Consider the following 26,112-nt stretch of genomic DNA (forward strand, 5'->3'; position numbering starts at 1 on the left):
CTCTATGGACAAACACATAGGGCGTGGGGGCCGTCCATCAGGGGGAGCGCCCAAAAGCGTCCCTCTCCCTCCCCCCCCAGATCAGGGCCGTGCAATACACAGATGGATGAGTTTCCCATTCACCCTCCTCCTGCTGGCTCACCTGAGAGGAGGGAAAAAATAAAATCAATCAATCAGACTCAGGCTGGGGCTCTGGTTGATGCTCTGTGTGTGTGTGTGTGTTTACCTCTTGGGTGGGTGTAGAGGATCTAAACGCCGTAGCAGGCTGCCAGTCTCTCCTTCAGCAGCGGAGGGAACTGCTCGGAAAACTGCTGCCAGTTTTCCTCCCCGACCTGCTCCTTGAAACCATGCAGGATCTTTGGGAAAGAGACAAAAGAGGGAAAGATTATTCCGTGGCATTTAGAGCAAAAATGCTCTTGAATTTGTTGGTAATTGTTTAATTTTTTATTTTAAATCATCAACCGTCTCCCCAAAGTGTCGCCACAACGACAAACTGTTTTAAAGGAGGGAAAGCAGTCGTAACAAGCGCTCATCTCAGCTGCCGCTTTGATTCAGGACCGTCGACTGTTTCGTGTTTTTGCTTAAAAAAAACAACTGCGCTCACACGGTTGGTGCTCCCAGGAAAACAAGATTTATTCACCTCAAATCCTGCAGCTTAAAGCCCCTCTAATGAAACCGAGCTTTAGGGCACAGAGGCGTGTGCCGCTGCTAATCCTGCTATCCGGGAAACTTTATCCTCCTTCATTTCACCGCTTCGGTGGACGAACGTCGGCGGGGACGCACGCGATCCGGCGAGCTGAGCTCACCTGTGACCATAGTTTCCACTTTATAACCCTTTCAAAATAAACTGCAATGATAGAAACAGATGCTCAGAGGGGTTTTTCTTTTCCAGGAGGAGGGGAGGGTGAGTGGCAGGTGTGTTATAAAAAGCTCCCCAACTAGAAAAGCATAGTTAGGTAACAACTTGGTGCGTCACCTTTAGGTGTCAACATAAAAAATAAAATAAGAGTCTGTCATGATGAAATTTACCCCCGTTATGAGGCACCAGTTTTTTAATGCCTCTGATTAACTAATAAAATGACTAAAAACAAGAAGTATAAATGTACAAGGAACTAGAAAATGTCAGAAGGTGACCAAAAAATAAAAGGGAACAGCCAGTTAACCAGTTAGGTTAATCCGTCATCTGGCAGACCTTTGGAAGGTGAGAATATTCTCTTTAGACAGAAAACTGATTTTCATTAAATGCAGAAGTGAGCCGTCTTGATTCTGGACGAGGAGACCCAAAAACAAAGCCTGTAGGTTTGCTTCTTGTCTCACTTCTTTAATCTAGCTGCTCAAAGGCTGTGCACAAAACAAAACGAAGGACCAGAAGTCCCAACATCTTTTTTTTTTTTTTTTTAATGCCACCTAAACTATTTAACAATCTGCTCCAGATTGTGAACATGGAATAAATCTAATAGCAGCATTTTAAAACAGTCTGAGAGAAGCTGTTTAACATCCTCTGCCTCTCCATTTTATTTTTTTTTTAAAAAGGACAACAACTTTAGGAATTGATCCTGAAGCAAATACATGAAGTCTGTGTAAGTATATAAAAACACAGATACAGAATAGGAGCCACACTGAACTGCGTTTTAAGAATTTTACAGTATAGTAACACTCTGAAAAGATACTCATTTTTTATCTGTGGACACAAAGTGTGTGTGTGTGTGTGTGGGCAGAGCTTTTTGCTTCTCAGTAATGTTTTCGTGAGAACATCCTGGAGGACTGTTTTGTCAAAATTCATTTGTATGCAGAAGAGTAGCACTATTTGTTCTGCCCAGCTTCACAGCACAAACAGAAACGAACAGAATCTGCTAAATGTGGGCTCTGAACACCTCACAGTGACTCATGTGGCAGCAGGAGTGGATTGTTACTATTTCATACGGAAATTAAATCATTTTATCTGGAGAAGAACGAGATCTTAACCCCCTGTAAGACCCAGATCTTTACCTTGTAGAACATGTCTCTCAGATCGTCCTTAGGGTTCACCCAGGAGGCCACGGCATCACAGAAGAAGATGAAGTCCTGAATGAAACCGAAGAAAACGGAGCGATGAGTCAAACAACAGAAGGGTTTCAGACGGAACCTGACGGCGGGCAGAACTGCGGCGTCGCACCTGCACCACGCCTCCAGGATTCACCCCGATCATTATACAGATCCCACGGAAAGCAGAGTCTTTCTCCTCGTTGTCTCGGATGTTGCGCAGAGACGTACACCTGGAGTGTGGGGAAAAAAATTACCGGGCTGGCATCAAGTACAGCGGATTCTATCACGACGACAGAAGTGAAACCAAAATCATAAAACAAATGTCTTTAACTGAAGGGTGATTATGTACCAGTTACTCTGATAACCGAGTGTTTTTGTCTCAATATGCTCTAATTCAATCATTCAGTTATTACTTAAAAAGAAAAAAAGTGCCGTTTGAAGAGTAATGCTCCCTCACCAGGGTCGGATAAACTGCGGCAGCATGGGAGCGACCTCCTGAGGACACACGTATCCCAGCCGGCCGATGGTGATGGCTGCAACACGATGACGGAAATTAGTCTGTGTTCAGTGTTTCGTGAGATATTTTCATAACAGACAGACAAATTTAACAGCCAATGCCAAAGTTATGAGTGAAGATAACACACAAAGTGTTGGGGAGGACTTCCAGCTACTGCTGCACCAATTTTTAGCCCGATATCTGTAAATCTGACTAACTTATAGATGTTTTTGTGTTTGCTAAGGCTTAGCTGTGGCTGCCATCTTGAATCAGGCTGACTCCATATTTAATCTATATAATAAGTTGTAGATGAATAACATCACAGGCTCTAAATCTAACTATACGATTTGAACCCAGTTTTCAGAAAAACAAGTTATCAGCACTTTAACGTACCGGTGTTCTCCAACAAGGTTTTGGGTGTGTTGGGTCGATTGATGATCTCAACCAGCTGGTTCAGAACCATAGCGATATATGGCTGCATCTCCACTCCTGGCAGAGAAGACAACCAAAGTGAGACACGCGGTTCCTGACACACACAGGACCACTTTACTGCCCGACGCGAACAGAAACCTGCTGCCCGCTCACCCATCTGCATGCAGATCTCCCCGATGGCCCAGGTGGCATTGTTGCACACGGAGATGAATTCTGGGTTCAGATTTGTTCCAAGGATGGGCATGAATTCAGCTACACGACACAGACAAAAATATATTGATAAAGACAGAGCTCCATTGAAACACACCTGCCTCCTGGCAGTGGTTAAAGTTTATAACATTTCCTTTAAAAAACAAAGATTTGGCTGTAATCATGCACCTGACTTCTTGTAAAAATGCATTTACAGAAGAAAAATCCAAATATTGTTGCATTGTGTTCTTTTTACACATCCTGTTAAATCGAGCTGGTACAGCTCCTTCATATCTATATTTAATGTACTCAAAAGGTGTACAGCATAAACTACAGTAATGTGAAGACACCTCTTAAGCAAACCACTAATAATAATATTAGTAAGAATAAGAATAGATACTTACCAATACATGGCTTGACATGAGGGAAGCAAGCCTTGGTCAAGTCGCCCAGCAGAGCAAAGGAACTCTGCCTGACCTCAGGCATCGTATCCTGGAACAAAAAACACAGAGAAGCAAAGAAAAATGTAAACACACACCATATGTTGACCATAAAAACCAGTCAGTGTAACGCCTAGCAGCTCACTGGGGCGGTTCTGTTTCATTTGAGTCTTGAAATAAAAACATAAAACAAAGAGATAAGGAGAAGAAAAGCACAGACACAACTTGTGTTATGGTAAGAAGAAGTATAAAAGCCATAAAACTGAATAAAAGCTAAGAGTTTGTGGATAATAAAATAGCTTTAAGGCCTAAATATAAGGAAATATTCAGCTTATGTAAAGCTGATCAATTAAAAATACTTTACATTAAAATTAGAGGATGGAAAGTTGTGGACAGAATACTCCAGAGACATCTGAACTCTGCTCACCTGCATGCACTGGAAAAGCAAAGTCATGATGTTACTGCGGGCCACAAGCGTGTCCACGTGGCCCCCGAGCCCCTCAGCCAGGCCGCTTAGAAGATCCAAGGCGACAATCATGAAGTCCTTGTCGGGCGCTTCGTACTGGTCCGGCTGCTGGCTGTACATCTGCACACACGAACCCGGCGAGGGCTGTTCGAGTAAAACCACGACAACAAAAAGGTACGAGAGCGAACGGTTCGTGGCTCACCATGGCCTGAGCCAGCGTTTTCTGGACCAAAGTGACGCAGCGCTGGTACACGGGCTCACAATACGGGAGGAAGCCGCTCTGCAGCGCTGTGGCGACAGACGACAAACATTCGAGCAAAGGAAACAGGTCTTTGTCTTCATCCTTCAGCTCGTTCCATTTTGCTATCAGAGGAGGCATCAGCTTTTGGATGTACTCCTAAAAAAACAACAGATATACAAATTCAGGCTATGGGATAAAATATAAACTTATCTGGGATGTGTAAATATGCAAGCTGTGTGTGTGTGTGTGTGTGTGGTTTTTGGACTCACAGGCTGGTTGAGATGGTGTCCCACAGAGTCCGCCAAGGTTCCTATAGCATCATAGAGAATTAGCAAGTTCTTGTGCTGATACTTCCCAAAAGCAAAAACCAGCGTGTCCAGGATGAAGCTCAGATACGGCACCAGCTCCGTGCATGCCTCCTCCTCGAGGGTGGCGAACGCGCTGAAGGGAAACAAAAGAACGCAGGTGAGGATACACGAGAGGAAGTGAGAAGGAAAAACAAGGAACGTGAGGAAAAACTCAACGCTGCACCTGCACGCTGCCTCCTGCACTCTCTTATTGCCGTCCAGGATGCGTTTGAGCAGTTCCGTCATGAGCGGTTTGAGGTGAGCATCGGGCGGCTGGCCGACCACCCAGTGGGCGTAGCGACTGAGGGTCCAGCAGGCGATGGAGCGGACCAAAGCCTTCTTGTCACATAAGCACTGGATGAGGTGGGGGATAAGCTCGGGCAAGTAAGGTACCATACCCTGCATACATCCTGGAAGGAGACAAAGTTTTTGGAATAAAACACTTCAATTTTCCTGTTTTTGAGCTTTCTACATGTTCTGCAGTTAAACTACTTCCACATGCTTTGTGTTTTTAAAACTATTTATATATCAACACTTGATCAAGAACAGAGTTCTATGACTTTTGGGTTTTGTAACTATTTAATTTTATCTTAAAAAAATCTTCAGCAGACGTCAGTGAAGTGGTTCAGCACTCAGCGGTTTTTGCAGAAAGTGAATTTTCTCTAGTTTCAACAGAGTTTTCGTGTTCCCTCTGACCTTCAGCGATGGCTCCCAGCACCAAGATGCCCGACTCCTTGATGACCCAGTCCGGATGGAAAAGCAGGCCTTTGAGCAGAGGGAGGAGGTGAGGAAGCAGCTCCTCACGAAACACATTGGCAAGAACATCCAGAGCCGCAGCAGAACATTTACCTGAATGGGGGAAAGCAAATGTCCAAGAATCAGATTACTGCAAAGAAAGAAAACATATAAAAATGCTTCATACGTCATATGATGCTCATCTCATAGATGCACAGACTGCAGCTTTTTTAGGCTGATTGAAAACCTGATCTCTTAATTCTGATCCTCATAAGTTTAATAAGTTTGCTTTTTTAATTACATTTGTTTTTGGAATAGCAGGTTACTGATCTCTTTTTGTCACTGAAAATCTACAAAGAATATTTTCCAGGTATTTGTACAAATTCAATCTAACTGCAACAAATAAAAAAAGCATTATGTCTCCCTGTGAAGCCAAATTTGAATTCCTAAATATGCTTTTTTGAGCGGCTCAAATCACCAAATGCAAACTTTCTGAAGATCCAACTTCTGAATTTCATGTTTATAAAGTAAAAATCTCATTTCTTGATGTTGAAATTACTTTTGTGGGCTCCTGGTGATTATAAATCAGGTAATAATTCACAAAAACTGTAAAGAAAATAGCTACCGAAAATCCAAAAGCCTCCACTATTCCTAACATTTTACCTTTGTATACTATTAACACTCAGCTGGATAATAACTTACGAAGATTCCAGTCAGACAGAGTATCGTCGTCGTCGTCCTCATCCTCATCAATGTCCTCCCCCTCCTCGCCTTCCCCTCCTTCGTGCTGCAGAGTCACGGTGCGGGACTTGTGAAAGCGAGGCTTGATGTCCTGCTCGCTGTCTGGAATCGTCTCGTCCTCCTCGACATCTCCCTGGGGAACAGCAGAAACGAAGGTTACGCGTAAAACCACCAAAAACGTGAAAAGAGAGGAGAGAAAAGCTTCTTGATTCCTTGATAAGCTGCATACCTTTAGAAGTATAATGTCTATCTCAGAGTATTTCATCCCATTTACCAAGATAGGAATCAGTCTAAGAAAAGAAAAGTCAGATGAGATCATCTTGTCGCCGTTCCAGTCCTGCATCCTGTCAGCATGAGAACACTTACTGGACCAAGTGACCCGACAGAGCCTCCTTACAGATGGGCTGTTCAGCCAGAGTCAGCCAGAACTCACAAGCTTCCAGAGCCACGTTTTCATCTGGGTCCTGAGTCCTCTGCAGCATGTACTGGAAACAAACAGAAAGACGTCAGCAGGCGACTGGGAGGAGAAGGTCCGTGTTTCTGATGAGGCGAAACGGATCTGCAGCCTCACCTGGATGATGCTGTGCATGTGTGGGATGAGGCGGTCGATGCGAACTTCCAGCAGCATGACCAGAGCCCGGCAGACGTTCTTCCGAACTTCGCTGTCCTCGTCGCCGGCCAGTGCAAACAGACTCTGCAAAAGAAGAAGAATCAGAGAGAGAGACGCCAAAAAGCACGTAGGGGCAACGAACACGCAGGGAAATGAGAAACGGAACAGAAAGGAACTCATTCTGTGAAAAATGTGGGATTTAATTTGTTTTGTCACATTTATCAAGGATCTTCTTTCTGGAAAAAATAGCTGCAGCGCTCTCTAGTTTGATACAAAACCTAAGCTGAGGAAAAACTATCTTCAGAGGTCTCCAACGCTTTGGAAAAAAAGGGGCTTAACACTTAAGTGCTCACCTCAATGAAAGTGTCAATGTTATCCATCAGAGCCTGAGCTCGGCCAATGATGAACTGATTCACACAAGCGATTGCATGAGACCTGAGGGGGGGGACGAGAGTGCTTTTATTAGGGCGAGCCAACGCTCCGATCCAGACAGCAGAACACTTACGCTTCACTAACCTGATCTTGGGGCTGCAGTGTTTGAAGAACTGGAGAAATTTAGGGATCATGATGTTGAGAGGCCTGTTAAGTGCATCGCTATCCAGTAGCTCTGATGAATCCTCGCAGATCTTCTGCAGCGCTCCGAAGGAACCCTGGAAAACAGAGGAAATCAGAAAAACGGACGGAAGACAAACAGACATGTTCAGGCAGTAAGTTACCTCACCTCACAGGTGTTGTAGTCCTCTGAGTTGAGCAGATTACAAAGCTGAGGCAAGAGCTCTGGCCACGTCTGCAGCTCTCCTTTAGAGGCTATAGTTGTGATTAAAATGCCTTCATGACAGAAAAGAAAAGAAAAGTTCAATCAATTCTCTGCTAACTTCCAACATTATCGTTTAAAACATCTGCAAAGAATACTGCATTTTCACCCACGCAGCTACTTTACCTGCTAAAATTTGGCCTCCTACATGATAATGACTCATGCTTACAACAAAACAAAAAGCTTACTCCAGTGTTTTCTTACCACACCTTCCCTGTTTTCACTCACACACACGCGCGCACGCACGCACCGATTGTGGCTCTGATGAGCGGCGAAGGATCCCCAATGTTGTTGAGACATTCTCGCTTGATGAAGTCGGCCACGATTGGAGGGAAGTTCTGGTAGTGGGCCTTGACGTTGTTCTTCAAAATCAGCCCGCTCAGAGAGCGAGTGGGCTCGTCTTCAGGGAAAACATACAAGAGCTTTTTAAAACGCAAGCAAGAGGAGGGTAGGTACGGAAATGTTTGTAGAAGACGAGCAAAGTTACAGAGAACAGTCAGTCACTACGGATCTGGTGTTATTGTTGGTACTCCTGATTTAACAACGCATAAACCTACCCTCAGATTTGAGGCTTGTGAGGACAAAGATAAGATAGTTGTTGAAGTCAGGAAACTGATTAAGCTGCTCCAGTTTCTGCGGGATCTGTTAAGGAGTTCCAACACGAATATTCCTCCACCGTCATATAACTTCAGCTTCTGTTTAAGCAGCGCAAATTCATGCAGAATCATAATCACCTCAGCTCGGCGCACACGGTAACACAAACACAGTTTTGTCCCGCGAGCTAATGCGGGGGAGGCAACAGCTCACACTTTTACTTCTCACCCTCACTGTTAAAGGATACTTCTTGAACAGCTCTCTGAGTCGCCGTGTCCGGCGACTGGGAATCCTTCAGGAGCTGAAGCACCTGCTGCAGACCCTGTTCATCTGGCTGCCACTCCATCCTAAAACCACACGACACGCACGAGCTGGTTACACGCAGTCGTGCTCACAGACACAATGGCAACTTAAAAAAAAAAAAAAAAAAACAAGCAAACTGCGCGGCAATGACTTGACAGCTGTTGTCTTAAAGTCAGCACTTTGTGAACGGGAGCCTGAAATCTTAAAATACTTCACTAATCATAAACATTTATTAAAGCAGGAAAAGATAGGATAGGACATGACTGTTATCGCTGCTGCCGAAACGCAAATGTCGATAAACAACTGCATGAATTTTAATGAAACTCTCAGAAAGTAATCACTGGATGTACATCTACAACTGGCCAGCCCCATTCAAGATGGCTACCACCATAAAAACAGCTATAAATCAGTCAGTTTTACATATACTGGGCTAAATTTTGATGTGTTAGTAGCTGAGTCATTCACAGCACACACACATAACGTTATTGTCAAGCCAGCTACAAAGCTATAATTTTAATCCAATTAGACATATTTCCCCCCCACTTAATAAATCTTTACAATCCTAAGGCTAAGCCTATTCAGCCATTTAAAAGGCAGGGCCGTGCTTGTTTTTGTTTAGCACAACACCAACAGATATTTAACGAAAGCTGACCAGAATGTTATTCTTTTAAAATATAAATGTCAAATTTGACTGAAAGAACCGCAAGGGCTTCATTCTAATCTTTAGGCGTTTTATATTTAACTGAATTGGACACTTTTGGACAGAAAATGTTACTCAAAGCTCGAAACACTTTTAGTTTGCGTTTAATGAACTGTAGCACAGGGAGAAGTGAGTAAATTAGTCAAATTAAATGGGATTAACTTCATTATATTGATTAGGTTAAAGAGGGAGCTTCAAAGCTTTTAAGCCCTGCAGCTGTTTTTTTTACTGTTTACTATTAAGAACTGGACAGAACTGAATCAAGACCTTGTAAATTTAGAAAACGCATGTCAATAACAATAAAGTGATGGGCCAAAACCATAAAGACAAAAAAATCGGCTTCGTTTTTTAAATCGCCCATCGGATGTTCTGATGTCTAAACATCAGGTATAGGTCACCCAGAAACCCTAAATCGGCCGAGCTCTGTGGATAATTAGCATTAGTTATTAACTGAGACCCAGCGAGCGATTTTTTCTCGACATGAGGCCCAGGCGACAGGCGCAGGTTAGCTTAGCGTCGCTAGCGGGTTTAGCATATAGCCGTGGCACAGGTAGCTAAACGCTGATCCAGGATCAGTTTTTTTTTTTAAAAAAACGCCGTGCCACGCACAACACTCCCCCAAAAAATTAATCTGAAAGTACAATCGAAGCGACTACGAACGCGTTTTGTGGCGACATGCATAACAGAAGAGCCGCAAATCGGCAGCAACGGCAACGCAGCATGTCTGGTTAGCATCATCTTCAAAGTAGCGCGAATGGTTTTTGTTGTTTGTTTTTTTTTTTACCTTTTCTCTCCGGTGCGGTGGATTTATGTGTTTCTGCGGACAAAAGTGTGGCTACGTGGTAAAAAACTAACATTAAATAAAACACGACAGCGATCTATGCGGCCTAATATACAAAAACTGTGATCCCTGTGGGTCTGTGTTTTCTGCGCTAGCTTGGATGTGACAGAGACTCGCATGCCTTGAGATCGAGCCGGGTGGTTTGTTTGACTCTTTTCGGCTTCCGTACTGAACGATGTCCAGGAAGGTAAGACGATTAAAAACTATCAGGGTGTTAATATTATTTACTTATACCTATACTGGTCCGTAGGTTTTAAAATCTATTTTTTAGTGTAACTACATCCAACGAGTTTATATTATAAATACAGTGTGCATTTTTTGCGTTTCACTTGTGGCCTATAGATGGTGCCAACATTCAGTTGTTGTTGTTTATGAATTAAACGCAAACAAACAACACAACAAACTGTAACACCATAAAGATTCTGTTTTTCACATCTAAAATATCTTAATACGACTGAAATAATTATAACCTGAGCCTCATATCAGGAAAGTGTTTAGAGCCATTAACAAATCCTGTTTCAAAATACAGGAATAATGCTGTATAATCTATTAGACTTTTATCATTTGTTATTATTATTATTATTATTATTACTGTTTTATTTGTAAATTAGATTTTTAAATGGTCTTGTTTCAGTGGTAGTTTGTAAAATGGTGTTAAAAGCCAGCAGCTTGAACTTGCTTTTAAAAGAAAGCAGGTAATGGAAACAATAAATCAGCAAATATAAACTGTTGTTGTTGTTGTTGTTGTTGTTGTTGTTGTTTAGAGGTCCTCAGATCTGGATTAATTTTGCCAACAGCAGTAAAACTGTTAACTGATTTTTACGGTTTTTCATTTTTAGGTGAAACAAAGACAACAACACAAACAATAATCAGTTTAAATGTTTTTTCATGCTTAGATTTAACTTTATTTACAACATTTTCTTTTCCCCAAATGAATAAACTAAGATCTTTTCATTTCCTTTAAAGACATTATTCTCTGAAATCTACTTCAGCAGGTTTGCTCTGTTTTGTCTTCTTATCGTACTTTTAGTTTTTAGCCAGCTAAAAGGAGCAAGACATCTTGCTACTTTAGCTTTTAGCTGCTGTTTTGAGCTTTTAACTAAGATTTTGCTACATATATGCAAAATGCAATTATTCCATTTTTTAATGTATTTTTTAACTTGTTTTTATTTGTATTAGGTCTCTGTGTGTGCATTTACATTATTGCTTTTGGTAGTTTTACTGTTTTATGAGTTTAGTTTTCTTTAAAAACTTAATAAGGAACAAGGACTGCAAATTAGCAACTGACTAGAAGTCTTGTATATTTGAAGGATTAATCATTTAAAATGTAAAAGTATTTCTTGTATTTTTTCCTGATCAAATAAACATGACTGAATGAAATTCAACACAGGGGAATGATGAGTAAAATGCCGTGAATACCTTGTAATAAATAACAAAGATGACAGGATGACTGCACTGAAAGGCATGAATCATGAAAATATTATAAAGTAATATTGTGTCTTTATAAAATTTGTACTTGTACACAGAACTCAGGCCACTTTGTATAACACCACTGCTTCTTTTATTTGAAAATCCTTGACAACTCTGTGTTTGTGAAACACAGTGAGCATGGAAGCATTTTTAACAACATGAATTACATTTTTTTGTATTTTCAAATGAGCAAATACTAATAAACCAACTACTTAGTACTTTATTAAATCAAAGTTTCAGTCTATGACAGTCACACACATTTTGATGTCAAGTGGAATTTAAACAAATTAAAATGCATGTAAAGAAAAAGACAAATTACATGATAAAACGGCAGAACTTTCTGTGAAACCAGGTTCAGCACAGAGAGCTGATTTCACTCTTGCTGCAGCCCCACTTGCAGCACGCGTTGGACAGTCCGACCACAACGTCCCGTTTGTTCCTGTCTGCGCTCCGTAGAGCCTCCAGCAGCTCCTCGGAGACAGGATGGCTGAATCCAGCAGCCACAGATGCCATTTCCAGCATTTTATCTTTCCATTCTTGGGCTTTAGCAGAGTCCTGCTCGTCAGAAAGTTGCGGGATGGGGTTTTTGTTCCATGGATCAAGGATCTCCTCTCCAATGAGTGCTAATTACAAAAGGGAAAAAAAGGTTTAGCTCTAGAGAAACACGGTATATCACAAAAATAAACCTGTATCCAATTTTTCCCTCCTAGTCTTACCTGAGTCTCCGCTTCTCCTCCAGCGAGAACCACCACATGTAAAGATGACCGCCCGTATGAACTCTCTGCCACACAGTTTCACCCCATAGAAAGAGGAGTGACCCTCATTGCACCGCGCCATGTGCACCAGCGCCACCAACAAGCCCAAGGTCAAGAGCGCTGCTTTCCACATGGTTAGAGGTTAGATGTCTCTGCAGTTTGGTTCATTTTGGACAGTCCACCTCACCTTTTATAGGCTTCAGAACCTCAGAGATGGACCTTAAGTCACATCCACTTATCGTCTAACCCAGAGATAAAACTGGAGACCTTTAGGTGCAACAATGCACAGAAGACAAGAAAAAGTTGTGATTAAGTAGTGTATGATTCTAGAGAGGAGGGCAGCAGAACTCTTGGTGATCTAATCACTTGTGACCTTTAGGTGGCCTTTCAGTCCTTTGCATCATATCGTTTGTGCCGGGAGTCACCAGAACAATCGCTGTATTGCTATCTGTTCTGCTGAGCATTGGATGGAGATCACTATCCAGTCACCCTAAGCATGCAACAGGCTGGTGACACACTCACAGGACACCCAAGAGATATTACAATGCACACTGCGTACAGACTGACAGGAAATTCTGAATATTGCACAATCTGAACAGTGGTATTTCTTCATGTGACGTAAATCAGACCAAGTTCCTGTTATCTTTTACAGAACAGACAATATCCCAGCTGAAAAGAAGGCAATAAACTTCTGGACTGAGTGGTTAAAAACACCTTCCGCTTCTACTGACTGTAAGTTAGGTGCGTGCACATAACCCAGACGAAATTAAAGGACTAAACACAAACAACCTCCAGCCATCTATTCATCAACACAGAAGTATCCCTGAGTAATTTCTTTCCTCAAGCTGCGAAACTAAGCATAAAAACTATTTTTCTAATGATTTATTAATTTATAAGTGAGTATATCAAGAGACTACAATCAGTATATCTTTAGGAGATCTCTGGAATTAAATATTTTCCATTTAACTAGTCCGTTCAAGTAAAAATAAGTATCAGGCTGGTGAAAATGACTGACAGCGGCTACCGACCAATCAACGAGCCATTATTTCATTGGCGTCACAACCCCCCCGCGTATTAACCAATCAGCATTCAGTCAGGGGCGGCGCAATGAGCGGAGGGTAGCAACAGTTGCCCCGGTGAAGGCTAGGCGCCATAGTCACGGTAGTCCTGGCGACAAGAGCCAAGCAACCGGAGTCAACAACAACAAGCGAGATCTAAGGGAATAAACTTTAACGACTATTAAGGACAATACTGGGACACAAAGGTGAAAAGTAAAACGTCTCAGAATTTATCGTTTTGTTTGTTAATTATTAACGCGTGTTTGTGTGTAAACGGCAAAAAAGCGCTAACGTGCAGTCGGTCGAGCCTGTCGGGTGATGAGGTGGTTGCTAGCTTCTTTCCAAACGCAGACCGTTGTTATGGCGATGTCAGATCTTTGATAAGAGCACAAGATGGCGGAGGGGGTTGTAGTGCAAATCGTACTTTTTTATTTTAAAGCTCCATGTGTCAGAGTCTTGAAGTTGGCTTTTAGCGGTTTCGATTGACGCAAAAAACTACAAAAACAACAACTAAAGCGTGATTGATTTTAGCTTAGCGCGGGTGTTACGTTTATGAACTATTTTTTTAAAGAAGCTAGCTCGGTCTAACGTCACAACTCTACGTCAGCTGCTAGCAAGGAAGGCTACATTACAGGAATCCCTTTCTCCGTCTCTGAGCTCACTTTAAAAAAAATACCAAGCCGTCCGAAAAAAAAATAAACACGAACACGCACATTAACAGCGCGTCGTGTCAAGCGTGCGCGAGTTTTAACACGATACGTGCAAGTTTGGTGCGTTTTTTATAATGTTTTTTTCGCGACTTCGGAAAAAAAAAAGTTTTTGGCGTGACATTGAATCTGTCAAGTCACTCCGGGATCCGAGTGCGCGACGTGAAGGTGTTGTACCGAGAAAAAAAATACATTTATATTAACGTTAATAATAAACTGAGTATTGGTGATTAACGATTATGTGACATGCGTTTTATTTTGATTTATAAACGACTACGGGCCGGACTGACAGGTTTTTGCACACGCCTCTTTCCCGGAAAATCACACCGACAGAAAGATTTCACACCGAGATATCATAATTAATTAACTGTAGAGCTTTGTTTTCGTAAAGGTGCGTGTAAAACACAAGCTAGTGTGTCACGTTTGACCGTGCGGGTGAACATGCTGCTTTTAAACGCGCTTCCTGTTTCGGGAGGGCAGCGTTTCACAGCAGGGGTACGTTTTCCAACACAACACCTGATGATAGACTTGGCTTAAATTCACAAATAGAATGGCCTAAAACAGGGCTGGTCAGCTTGGGCCATGTCTAAAAGAAAAAAATAAACTACTAGGGGGTTTGAGGGCAGAAAGGCGAAGCTGGTCGGTTTTGTTTTTGCCAATGTGTGTCTCATGAAACCCCCTGGAGCTATTTTTTAATCAATAGATGTACATCTACAACTGAATTCAAGATGGCTGCCACGCCCAGCTGACCTTAAACCACACAGAAATGGCCACAATTCAGCCAGTTTTGCAGATATTGACCTATATTTGTGGTGGTAGCTTAGGGCAGTGGTTACCAAAGCTGGGGTCCTGACCCTATTGTGGGTCATGAAACGTGACATGATCTCCAGAAATAAAATTAAATGGCACATTTTCACCGTAGTTACAGCAAAGAATAGATGCAAGAATAACAATTCACAAAACTGGCGCAGTAGTTATGGTTGTGGCATCGTCATGATGTTCGAATAGCAGAATTTGTACGATTAAAATGGGAATATTTGGGGTCTGAAGTCTCTGCCGCTCATATTTTGTGGGTCGAAAGTTGAAAAGCTTGGGAACCGCTGGCTTAGAGCTTTTCTCTGAGGTTTTGCGCAGCAGCAGACAAGTTAAAATGCATATAATTCAAACAACATTCACAAGCAGTAACAATAAATGCAAATTAAAACAGGATGTGTAAGGATGGCAGTGTGCACATAATTTACATTTATACAGTAGCGCTGTGTAGTGATGGAGGAGTAAACTGTACATGATGACATTTTTACGGCGGCTGTGTGCAGGTTCGAGTTCACTGGTGTTCATCTTTCAGCCCGAAATGAGCTGTCATAACTTGAAATTGCAAAAACGTGAATGATTCTCTGTAGCGTTCTTTGCGGCGGTTGGAAAAAGATGCTTTGCTGCCTTTTTAGGGTGCCGTGATGGGGGCAGGACAGATTGTCCACGATGGAGAGAGAACCCCTAATCAACTACAGCTGATTAACGTTTTGGAGCCAGCTCAATTCAAGATGGCCACCGCAGCCAACAGACCTTAGGAAAACGGAAAAAATGATTACAACGCAGTCAGTTTTACATGTGTGGAGGTAAAATCTGATGTGGCAGGAGCTGAGGGTCTCTTCCAACAGAAATGTCTGCAGCTCCGTTATTTCTCAGCTAAACTTCTTTAAACGCTTGTTGCTGTTGGCAAAGTGAACAAAACTACTTTTTGGTCTGTTTGCCTGGAAGTTGTCAAATTTCTAAATCTGCTTGTCATCAGTATGGATCTGAAATAGACATCTTGAGGCTGATAGTGAGTTCAGCTAAAGCCACTTTTATCGTTGTCTTTTGTTGCCCTTACTACCTTTTTGCAGGTCAGATGGATGGGTCAGTTAAACACCTGCCTACAGGTGCACATGTTTACTCACCCCACCCCTCTGCATTGTCACGGCTTATCAAAGACTGTCCGTTTGACAGAGGCAGACTTCTACTACCTTAATATGACACGCAAGGCATAGAAGCAGCTCTGTGCGTCGCATATTTTTACCATTATATTCGGACAGATCTGTTTGGGATCCTGGCAGCTTTTTGGGGGCCAAAGAAACTTTAAAAAGGGCCGTATCTGGCCCACTGGCCGCTTATTAAATAAATCTTACTGGCACAGGCTTGAATTATTAATATAAGCTTATCCAAGTTGTACAACCTGCCCCTGTTAACAATCAGATGTTATTTTTTCCATTGTTTATCTGAGATTTTATTGTTTTATTTCATCTGAAATATTGAGATGAGTCAGTAAATATGTTCAAACTTATTCACACAGTAGAAAAAAAATAGATTTGTTTTTTTAAGGGTAAGATTAGACTTTCATATTCTAGACCAAACAGGAAAAGGCTTCTGACCGCTGCTTCGTCTCAGACAAAGGCTCTACTTCCTTCTCTGGCTTATGTTACAGTACACACTCACACACACACACACAAACACACGCACAGTCTGTTTGGTCCAATTGTCCAGAGTTTAAAGATAATGAGACAGCAATGTGTGTGTCAGTGTTTGTTCGTAGCACTTTCTTTAATGAATTCTGCCTCTTTTATCCACAGATCTAGTGCCTCAAAGCATTGGTTGCCATGGCAACTTGTGGATACTCTGAGGACCTTCAGCCTCAGCAGGCCAGCGCAGTAACCATGGCAACACCTGCTGCCACCGCACCCTCATCTGCAAAGGCCGCGCACTTCCTGTCCGAGATCCCGTCGGCCTCTGGAACAATTTCGTCGGCCAACCAGACGGCCGCGGCCTCCAAAATGGGACAGGATGCACTTTGTCCTCAAGCTCCGCCCACCCAGACCCAGAGCCAGAAGCCCGTGGTCCTAACGACCCCCGCACAGCACTACGACATCCAGCAGACTGCCGTGCAGAAGAGTAACGGACAGAGCTCGCCCCAGTATATCGTAGTAACTGTTTCAGGTGAGACCATGAAAAACACGCCTACATTAAACGCACCGGACACGTGCGTGAATAATACACCCCCTCTGTAGGCGAGTTTCAGTCGGTTCATTGTCCGGAAGTTCAGATTTGAGTCATCAAGTTAACAAATCATAAAAAAAAACCATAAATGTTTGGTTTGTTAAAATAATGAGAAAATATCCAGTTCTCATAATTGTTTTATTTTATTAATGCTTGGCACAAACGGACTCACAAACAATGTTGATTTTAACTTCCTGGTTCAGACGGTCAGATGTGAGGGCTGTCAGGTAATCCAAGGGTTGACAAGTCCATTTCTGAATTCCCCAGTTCACGTATCAAAGTGTCCTTTTGCAAAACACTGAACCCTCCATCACCTCTGATATGATCATTGATGTGTGTCTGTGCAAAAAAAAAAAACAGCTGCAGGGATGTTTTTCTTACTGATACACTTTTTGGAGCAGAGATGATTTAACTGCTTAGAAAGATGGTTGTACTAAAGTAAAAGTTTTTATTGTTTTGTATCAGCTGAGCTTTAACTGAGAAAAGTAGAATACTTAGTATTTTGGTGGCTAATTGAATGGATGCCAATAAGGCCTTTAAGATGTTTAAACCAGAAAATAGATTTATAGAATTTTAAAAAAACGCGTAGAAATATTTTTTTCTATTATAGTGCTAAATAAAAATAGAAACATTTGCACCAGTAACAGGTTCGTATCTGTGCTTTAAGTTAAATTTAGGGCCGTCTATTCCTAGATTGTGTAGCCTGATGGTATCCGGTGTCAGCGTGCACTCTCACCCAGAGGGGGACATGAAGGTCCGAGGCTCAGGGCTGTATAAGAGCCGTGCAGCTTTTTAAACTGAAATGTTGCACTCTAAAAGGTCTGATTTTTATTCACCTCTGTTTTAGGAACAACATTCTGAATAAAGCTGAATTCTGTTTTTACCCAAATGCAGTTTGATATTAAGGGTTTATTTTGTTTATTTAGCTGTATAGTCAAACCTTCAGCCTCGGGATTAAAAGTAGTGAACAGAAAAAAATGTTCAGCTTCCTGTAAATGTAACAGGGGGGTAACATGTAGGGATGAGTGAATAAAAGTATCAAGGAAAGAACTCATAGTTTAAATGTTTTATTTCCGATGAGGTGAGGTGTGACTCTGGTGTGTGTGTGTGTTTGATGCGTTTCAGCCCAAGTTTTTTTACCTAAAAAAGTCACAAAATAGTTACTGCTGTCTCCTCTGCCACAGTCCATTCTCTGTTTTTCCTCCTGTTCATCAGCCCACATGTAGCTCTCATTTCCCTCTCTCATCTGATCTGCATGTTTACAAGATGGAGGGATTTTTCCCTCCATCTGGGGAGATTAGCTGTCCAAGGCTGTCCTACTGCGTACAAGATATAAGGATGAAAGGCGAGTTAGACAGATACACTCACACTCCTCTCCTGCTTTGCTTAATTGAAGAAAAAAAAACAAAAAAAACAAGACGTTTAGTTGCAAGATGTTCTGTGGCGGCTGTTATTATGATTTGGAGGCAGTGTGCCGTGAGTACTGAACTTGTAGGAATGACGGATGTTTTTGCAACTGAAATTTATTTGGTCATATTTTAAAACCTCCCTCCTTTCTGTCTCTTTCACAGACGGCTCTGTTCACTCCAACGACAGTCTGTCGGACTCCAGCCCGCCGACGCCTGGCGTTCCCACGCAGGTGGTCCAACCAGTGCAGACCACCCCACAGGTAAGACACACACACAAATATCATGCGTATGACTATGCGGCAGCAGTCCTTAACGGGGGGTAGAGTACGGATGTGGTTGTGTCTGACGCTGTGGATTTACTTTCCCGCAGAGGTCAGTGTTGCAGGCAGCCAAGAGGATTCAGACAGGCCCCATCAGCAACATACAGTCTGTGCATATTAACCAGGAGGTACGTGGTCATACAACCTTCCTCAAACCTGTGAACAAACCTAATCTCTTCTTCTGTCTTCTTAGCCCTCTGTACAGACCTGGGATACTTAACATTACTTCATTATTGATTATACAACAATGCACTTTGCAAGAGCTCGCTCAAAGTGCGTTTACACAGATTAGAATGATCCGTTTCACGTTCAAAGTTCACCGTTTGACATTTTCACAGCCTCAGTAAAGAACTATAGTTCCTGTTAGTTTTCACACATTCAGAGCGAGTGTCCAGCTGATGATCCCAGTGTAGCAATTAAAGAAACGGATGTTTATCTACAGAGGTAACAGAAACAGAGTTGTAAAAAAAGAAAATCTAACATTAAGAAAGTAAAGTGTAAGAGTAAAATTTATCCATTATTCAGAAGTTTTATTTTATGTGAGGTCTTTGTTTAAATATGCAACTTCTTGGTTTATCGTGGTCAAACATCAACAGTATTAATGTCCTCCTCCCTCATTGTTCAGGTGGAGCATGTGTATACGGGTCAGGTGCAGTACATGGACGGAGCAGGAGACGCAAATTTCAACACATCCACCATGTAAGTAGTTGGATGTTTTACACGTGGTCGCCCGTGCACGCGTCGCCACCTTACTGGTCACTAAGCTGTGCATTCATGTTCCGTTTGTGTTTGTTTTTTTTTCCTGTTCAGCCGATCGAGCAGCTACCCGTTCTCCGACTCGCCCCTCTTTTCTCAGACTCCTCCCGCATCCTCCTCCACCTTCTTCGAGGCCACGCCCAGCTCGGAGTCAGACATCACCGCGTCTGTGACCTCGCAGGCAGTCTCTGTGGCGACGGCCGGAGCCAACAGCGGGGTTGCCGCGGCGGGCGGAGGGGGGTACGTCATCCAGGGAAGCTATGCATTGGGAGGGGGTGGAGGAGGAGGAGGAGGAGGACAGAGCTACTCCAGCCCGAACTCTCGGGCCCCACCTGCTACTGTGAGTTGAGTGCGTGACGTCAGTGACGGTGAGAAATATTAACGTTCAGAGCGTTGAACTCTACGATGTCCATCATCTCCAGGTGCAGTGGCTGCTTGAAAACTACGAGGGGGCTGAGGGGGTCAGCCTGCCCCGCTGCACCCTCTACTACCACTACCTCCTGCACTGCCAGGAGCAGAAACTTGAACCCGTTAATGCTGCATCCTTTGGTAAACTCATCAGGGCGGTCTTCATGGGGCTCCGCACACGCAGATTAGGAACCAGGTACACACACGCACACACACACAGCATCTTGGCTGGTGTTTGAGCAGCTTCAGGGGTGTTGTAACTTTTTCACTGTGTGCATTTCAGAGGGAACTCGAAGTACCACTACTATGGGCTGCGGATCAAGTCTGGCTCACCTCTGCTCAGACTCATGGATGAACAACAGCACATGGCGATGAGGCAGCAGCCTTTCTCACAGAAAAACAGGTCTGAACACGGACAGCTTGTCATTTTGGCTTCATTTAGATCGTTACATGAAGTCACATGAAGTCACATTATCGTGTATCATCAGTAAGATTTTTTTTTTTTTTGTGGTGTGTTCTTTTAAGTCTGCATGAAAATATCTATTTAAAAAAGTAATTTGAAAAGTAATATTAGCTGGTTTTACAGACTCCTGGATACATTAATATTCTCCACCGCTGAAAGCAGACAATCGTGTGTTATTGTTAGCAAAACATCTCATGAACCACTGGAGAGGTTTAGTTCAACTCTAGGGTCAACCCTATTCAAGATGGCTGCCAACAAACACAAAAATGGCTGTAATCCTGCCAATTATACAGATATTGAGCTAAAATTTGGTGTTTTAGTAGCTGAGAGTCATTCCCAACTCAGACTCTGTGCGCTAACTGATCACATAGAATCTGTTCTAAAACTTTGTCAATAACTACTGAAATCAACAGTTTGTTAGCAAAATATCTCATGAGCTACTGGACAGAATTTAGTGAAGCTGTCAAAAAGTCACCACTGAATATATCTCTAAAACTGATTAACACTTAGAGTCGACCCAACTCATGAAGGCCACCACAGCTAATTGACGTTAACGCCAACACACAAACAGCTACAACTCAGCCACTTTTATAGATATTGAGCTAAACGTGGGGTGGGAACATTAGGCCTTTAATTAGATTATTTTTTGGAGACTCCTGCTCTCGGCTGCCCTGAGTAACGTGAACTCCTTCCAGCAGGATAAAGCCACTTCAGAAGGCCCAGGGGATCGCCAATGGCACGTCAGGTGGGACAGGCCAGCAGCAGGCGGCGGCGCTCGGCGATATTTCAGCCCAGGTGCAACAGTATCAGCAGTTCCTGGGTGAGACACCTTCGCTCTGCTTAGATTTTACCATCAATCCCCTGCAATGACAGTCTGTCATTAGTGTTTGTGTTATCAGTCTGGTATTGAACTTATAGTTTACGGCCATTTAGCTCTCTGTGGGGGAAAAGTGCTCCAGATATGAGCAGTAGGCTGTGCTTTTTGTTGTAAACATGGAGGTACCCGTGAAACAACCCTGACGTTTTGTCTTGCGCTGTATCATCTGTAGAGGCATCAAAGCTTTTGCCAGACTTTGCAGAAATGGATCTCCAAGGTCAAACCCTGCCCGATGGGATCCTTTTAGAGCACCTCAGCGCCTTTCAGAGTCTGTACAGAGAACATTGTGAGGTAAGGCAGCTGACAGGAGCTTTCCACTCATTTCTGTAGTTCATGTTTGATCCTGTTGCCTTTTTTCAAACAGCAGTTCAGGACTTTCATCTAAAGCAAGCTGTTGTTCAGTGACACATGCTAAACTCATTGTACTGTTTTTATAAAAGCTCCTTTTTTTGTGAACAGGGTAAAGACTATGATGAGTAAAAGTTAAAAGGCCTCCGTGATGTTATATGTGACCTCCCCCCTCAGGCTGTTCTGGATGTGATGGTCAACCTTCAGTTCACTCTCGTTGAGGCACTTTGGAAGTCCTTCTGGAGGTTCAGTCAGAGCAACGACACAGAATCAGTCAACCTGTGAGTATCCAGAGCCCAGCGGTGCAGCAGGAATGGTGCTTTCATATTCATACGTAACCTCATTTACTGCTGTGACCGAAGAAACAACAGTAACAGCTGCCTCGTGTTCCGCCAGAAACAACGAATCAGAGAAACGTCTGCCCAAATCCTGCCTGGTGGCTCTCTGCAAGTTCGAACCGGTTCTGCGCTGGACGAGGGAGTGCGACAACCTGCTCTACCAGACGCTGGTGGAAATCCTCATCCCTGACGTGCTCAGACCCATCCCCAGTAAGTTACTTGGCCCTGCAACAGATCTGTGAACGTTTTCTGAAAGCTAACAAACCTATGAGATGTCAGCTGCAGTGACTTGTTGAACAGCTTATCAAAACTACGATGATGTGGAAGGAAAAAATGTATTAAAATGTGGTGATAAAGGGTGAAGATAAATGGATTAATGAGAACTAATACATCAATAATTCAAAGAACAGATTCAGTTTGTTTGAGAGTCTGCTTGTGTTCTGTTCGGGTTTTTAACTTAAATAATCTGGAAAAAAAAACACATTTTGAGCCAGTCTTATTGTGTATATTTCTACTTCTTTCGTAACAAACCTCCTTTCTCCAGGTGCCTTAACTCAGGCCATCCGTAACTTTGCCAAGAGTCTGGAGAACTGGTTGACCGGCGCCATGATGAACATCCCAGAGGAGATGGTTCGTATAAAGGTACGCAAAGAACAGGAGCTTTAAAATAAACCTTCCTGCTTCCTGTCTCATGTTGTTTAAAGTTTGTCTGAGTAATTTAAAACTCCTTACAGGCTCTTTAAAAGGCTTAAACTTAATCTCAATTTAGGCCTTAAAAGTGTTAAACATATCCAGACTCTCCGATCTTAAAATACATTTAGTTGTCTTAAATTTCTGAGATTATTTCTTCATTTCCTGCGTTCTGTCTGAGGAGGTCAGATGGTGTCAGGCTGTATGAAACTAAAAGGCTCATCGTGCACCCGTCCCGTCAGAAGGAACTTTTTCAGCTTTCCTCTAGGAAGAATCGGCTTGTTCTACTCCCGAAACTGGTTTATTGTTGAGTTTGGTTTGATTTAGAGGCAATAGAATTTATGAAAGAGGTTTTACATTGACTTGTGGTTTTTTTTTTTGTGGTCTTAAATTTGAATCCTAACGGTTCGTAAAAGGACTGAAACGTGCTGAAATCTTGATGTGAACGTGTCTTTTCCCGAACATGATCAAACTCTTTGTGCTGCCTTCATTGCCAGCTTGTTTTCACTTTGCACCCCTCTAATTCGGAGCTCATTAAAGCCACGTCCACCTTCTCCCTTCGCTCCGTCTTTCAGGTGGTGTGTGTCAGCTCCTTCTCCCAGACGTTGCGTCGCTACACCAGCCTGAACCACCTGGCCCAGGCCGCCCGCGCCGTCCTGCAGAACCCAGCCCAGATCAACCAGATGCTCTCCGATCTCAACCGCGTGGATTTCACCAACGTGCAGGTGAGCCGGCACTGCGGTCTGCGTCGGCTCTGCGGGTCTGTCACTGGGACGTGTCGAACGCTGAGCCTGTGTCCCTCTCATCCCAGGAGCAGGCATCCTGGGTGTGTCAGTGCGAAGACCTTGTGGTCCAGCAGCTGGAGCAGGACTTCAAATCCACCCTGCAGCAGCAGAGCTCGCTGGAGCAGTGGGCTATCTGGCTGGATGGCGTCGTCTCCCAGGTCCTAAAGCCCTACGAGCACAACGCCGCCGCCCTGCCCAAGGCCGCCAAAGTCTTTCTGCTCAACTGGTCCTTCTATAGGTACGGGCACATAGTTATTTTTGATGTATTCTTTTGAAGAAATACACAATTTTTAAAAAATTTTCCTGCTCTCCGACCAGCTCCATGGTGATCCGGGACCTGACTCTGCGCAGTGCTGCAAGTTTTGGCTCCTTCCACCTGATCCGCCTGCTCTACGACGAGTACATGTACTACCTGATTGAACACAGGGTGGCCAAAGCTAAAGGGGAGACGCCAATCGCGGTCATGGGAGAAGTATGTGCCCGTCTACGTATCGGCGCCCAAAGTAGAAGCTACGTATTTAATGTCTTCGCTTTGTTGCAGTTTGCCAGCACGGTGAAGAGCAGAAACTCTCCAGACCTGGACAAAGGTAACTGAAATCGATCCGTTGAGTGTTCAGTGTCGTTGTTTCTGCCGGGAGGTTACTCACTGTCACACTGCTCCCTGCATCAGAAGAAGAGGAGGACGACGAGGAAGAGGAGAGCGAGGAGGAAAGCGGGGAGATCATGCTGCAGTCCAGCTCTCTGAGCAAAGTCGACGACGAGAAGGACGTGATGGAACCGCCCGCCAAGCAGCCCCGGATCAGTTTAAATCTGCACACTCTGAGCGAGTAACCGAACATCAGCATCACACACACACACAAACACACACCTTCCCTTTAAACGCACCATCCTGTCATCTCCTCCTGAAACGATCATGTCACCCGGTGGTTAGCTTCTGTGTGTGTAAATCACGTGAGCTTGTTTTTACACTTTGCCATTCTTTTTCTCTTTGCCTTCACTTACCCCCGACCCCCCCCGCCCGCCCGCCGCAGTTCTCTGTGCCTTCCCGTCCGTTCGGTGCCCGTCTCTCGTCCAGCCTAAAGTCAATCCTGGATTTCCCTCTCAGCCCGCCTTAATCGCTGACCTGACTGCTGTGGAGAAATGAGCAGACCCCGCCCTGGTGTTCTTTATGGCCCTCTTGAACCCAAAAACACCACTGGCACTGCCTTTAACGACACGTCTATGCAGGAGAGCTTAGTGAACGGCAACGGTCAGAAATCAGGAATCACTCCGCACCGGGACTTCTCTTGACACCTCGGTGTTGATTGCTGATTGGTTATGGATGCCATATTTTACTTTAATTGTAGTTTGTTTTTAATTTGGCCAACTAACTGATAATCTGTGCCTTTGAGAGATTTTGTGTTCTCTATATATTCTCACACACACACATATATATATATATTTTCTGTATGGGTGGATTAAAAAAATGAATCATGTAAAGTAGTTTTGGTGTTGTCACACTTATAGTAAGTGTAAAAAAAACAAAACCTATAGTGGTACAGTTGCCTCGTTGTGATGATTCTGCAGGTTTGTTTGGAACAACCACACCCTCAGATGCTACCCTCGGCACACAGATATTTTTCCACGACGCCGTGCAACTTTTCGTGAGCCTCAGCACAAGGCCAAAGCTTATCCCACCTATTCAGGAGCTGTATCCATGGCAACCTTTGTACCAGCTACAGACGTCACATTTCTTCTTTTTTTTTTTTTTTGTCGAGATAAAAGTAGATGTTTATTTTCCAAGTCTCTCTGTTGAACATACTGTGGATGACCTATATTATGTATCAGTTCCGTATCCAAGCTGTTTTTTGTTGTTTAACCGTTATTGCCTTAAAATGTCCGAACGTGCAGATGTTTATTTTTTATGTGATAACAGCCTAAGCATGGAAAATGTTGACCTCCTCCTCCTCATGAACTGCAGGATCCAGCAGCACCTGGCATGAGCAAAACTGATTTTATTACGTTCTACTTGAGACAAAGATAAAGTATATATAAAACATTATAGTAGTAGTGGGATGTCTCTCAGGACCATCTGTTTACAAGATCCCACCAAAGAGCATATATTTAAAAAAATAAAATAAAGGGTATCTACATTTACCCATACATGAGGGGGGAGAATATTTGACTTAAAATTATATTTGATGTCAAAAATTGTGATTTTTTTGTTTGGTTTTATGTTATAATTTTTCCCTTGCTTGTATTGCAGAACGTTTTTCTAAGATTTGTCCTATCGATGTCACGCTAAACACCTTTGTACTGAGATCTGTGATGGTTTGTAGCTTCAGCCTGTCGACTAAAGAGACATGACTCACAATCTGTGTTTTTTTCCTTTGGTTCACTCTTAGCTGCAGCTTATACACCTAAAAAGCTTGTGAGACTGATTAACCCCCACTCAAGATGGCTGCCACAGCCAACTGACGTTAGGAAACAAAAATGGTTAAAAGGAAACTCAGTCAGCTTTAGAGATATTGAGCTAAAACTGAATGTGGTAGTAGCTGTGAGTCATCCACAACTTGTCCTCTGAGCACTGATAGAATTCAGCCAGATTGCTCAGAACGGGCGACGTCTCCACAGCAAGTCTGTCAAAATGAGTAAAAGTTACGAACACAAAATATCCAAAGAGCATTTTTTTATTTTAACAAAACACTCCTGGCGGAGCAGGCGTTCCCATTCAAGACAACAACA

The 26,112-nt window shown here is 43.2% G+C and overlaps 3 protein-coding genes across 10 annotated transcripts; 1 reads left to right on the forward strand and 2 right to left on the reverse strand.

The window, feature by feature from the left end:
• Positions 1-6: 6 nt before the first annotated feature.
• LOC108236273 (transportin-2) lies at positions 7-10,109 on the reverse strand. 2 transcript variants are annotated; one of them, XM_017416821.3, is made up of 24 exons: positions 9,918-10,109; positions 8,378-8,477; positions 8,094-8,169; positions 7,787-7,936; positions 7,444-7,550; positions 7,239-7,372; positions 7,076-7,157; positions 6,684-6,806; positions 6,479-6,597; positions 6,342-6,402; positions 6,074-6,245; positions 5,333-5,485; positions 4,821-5,046; positions 4,559-4,730; positions 4,251-4,445; positions 4,010-4,168; positions 3,547-3,640; positions 3,107-3,205; positions 2,915-3,010; positions 2,483-2,558; positions 2,156-2,255; positions 1,990-2,064; positions 227-356; positions 7-142 (listed from the first exon to the last, which is right to left on the reverse strand). In XM_017416821.3, exons 2-23 carry the CDS (start codon positions 8,474-8,476, stop codon positions 249-251), a joined length of 2,676 nt encoding a protein of 891 aa, XP_017272310.1. In that variant the 5' UTR covers position 8,477; positions 9,918-10,109; the 3' UTR covers positions 7-142; positions 227-248. The 2 variants fall into 2 exon arrangements, with proteins under 2 accessions (XP_017272310.1, XP_024861822.1); XM_025006054.2 differs by having other exon boundaries at positions 3,547-3,634; positions 9,918-10,108.
• Positions 10,110-11,525: 1,416 nt separating this feature from the next.
• On the reverse strand, positions 11,526-13,311 carry rln3b (relaxin 3b). The gene is made up of 2 exons (XM_017416931.3): positions 12,161-13,311; positions 11,526-12,067 (listed from the first exon to the last, which is right to left on the reverse strand). Exons 1-2 carry the CDS (start codon positions 12,330-12,332, stop codon positions 11,799-11,801), a joined length of 441 nt encoding a protein of 146 aa, XP_017272420.1. The 5' UTR covers positions 12,333-13,311; the 3' UTR covers positions 11,526-11,798.
• A 6-nt stretch (positions 13,312-13,317) lies between these two features.
• rfx1b (regulatory factor X, 1b (influences HLA class II expression)) lies at positions 13,318-25,741 on the forward strand. 7 transcript variants are annotated; one of them, XM_017417055.3, is made up of 18 exons: positions 13,318-13,463; positions 16,571-16,934; positions 18,566-18,663; positions 18,774-18,851; positions 19,349-19,422; positions 19,534-19,819; positions 19,902-20,083; positions 20,171-20,290; positions 21,046-21,170; positions 21,400-21,518; positions 21,753-21,856; positions 21,972-22,123; positions 22,458-22,555; positions 23,179-23,328; positions 23,415-23,626; positions 23,707-23,860; positions 23,930-23,975; positions 24,059-25,741. In XM_017417055.3, exons 2-18 carry the CDS (start codon positions 16,598-16,600, stop codon positions 24,217-24,219), a joined length of 2,496 nt encoding a protein of 831 aa, XP_017272544.1. In that variant the 5' UTR covers positions 13,318-13,463; positions 16,571-16,597; the 3' UTR covers positions 24,220-25,741. The 7 variants fall into 7 exon arrangements, with proteins under 7 accessions (XP_017272544.1, XP_017272546.1, XP_017272547.1 ...); XM_017417057.3 differs by having other exon boundaries at positions 24,062-25,741; XM_017417058.3 differs by having other exon boundaries at positions 21,049-21,170; positions 24,062-25,741.
• Positions 25,742-26,112: the final 371 nt, after the last annotated feature.

This window comes from Kryptolebias marmoratus, linkage group LG3, assembly GCF_001649575.2.
Source record: "Kryptolebias marmoratus isolate JLee-2015 linkage group LG3, ASM164957v2, whole genome shotgun sequence".
Classification (NCBI taxonomy): Eukaryota; Metazoa; Chordata; class Actinopteri; order Cyprinodontiformes; family Rivulidae; genus Kryptolebias; species Kryptolebias marmoratus.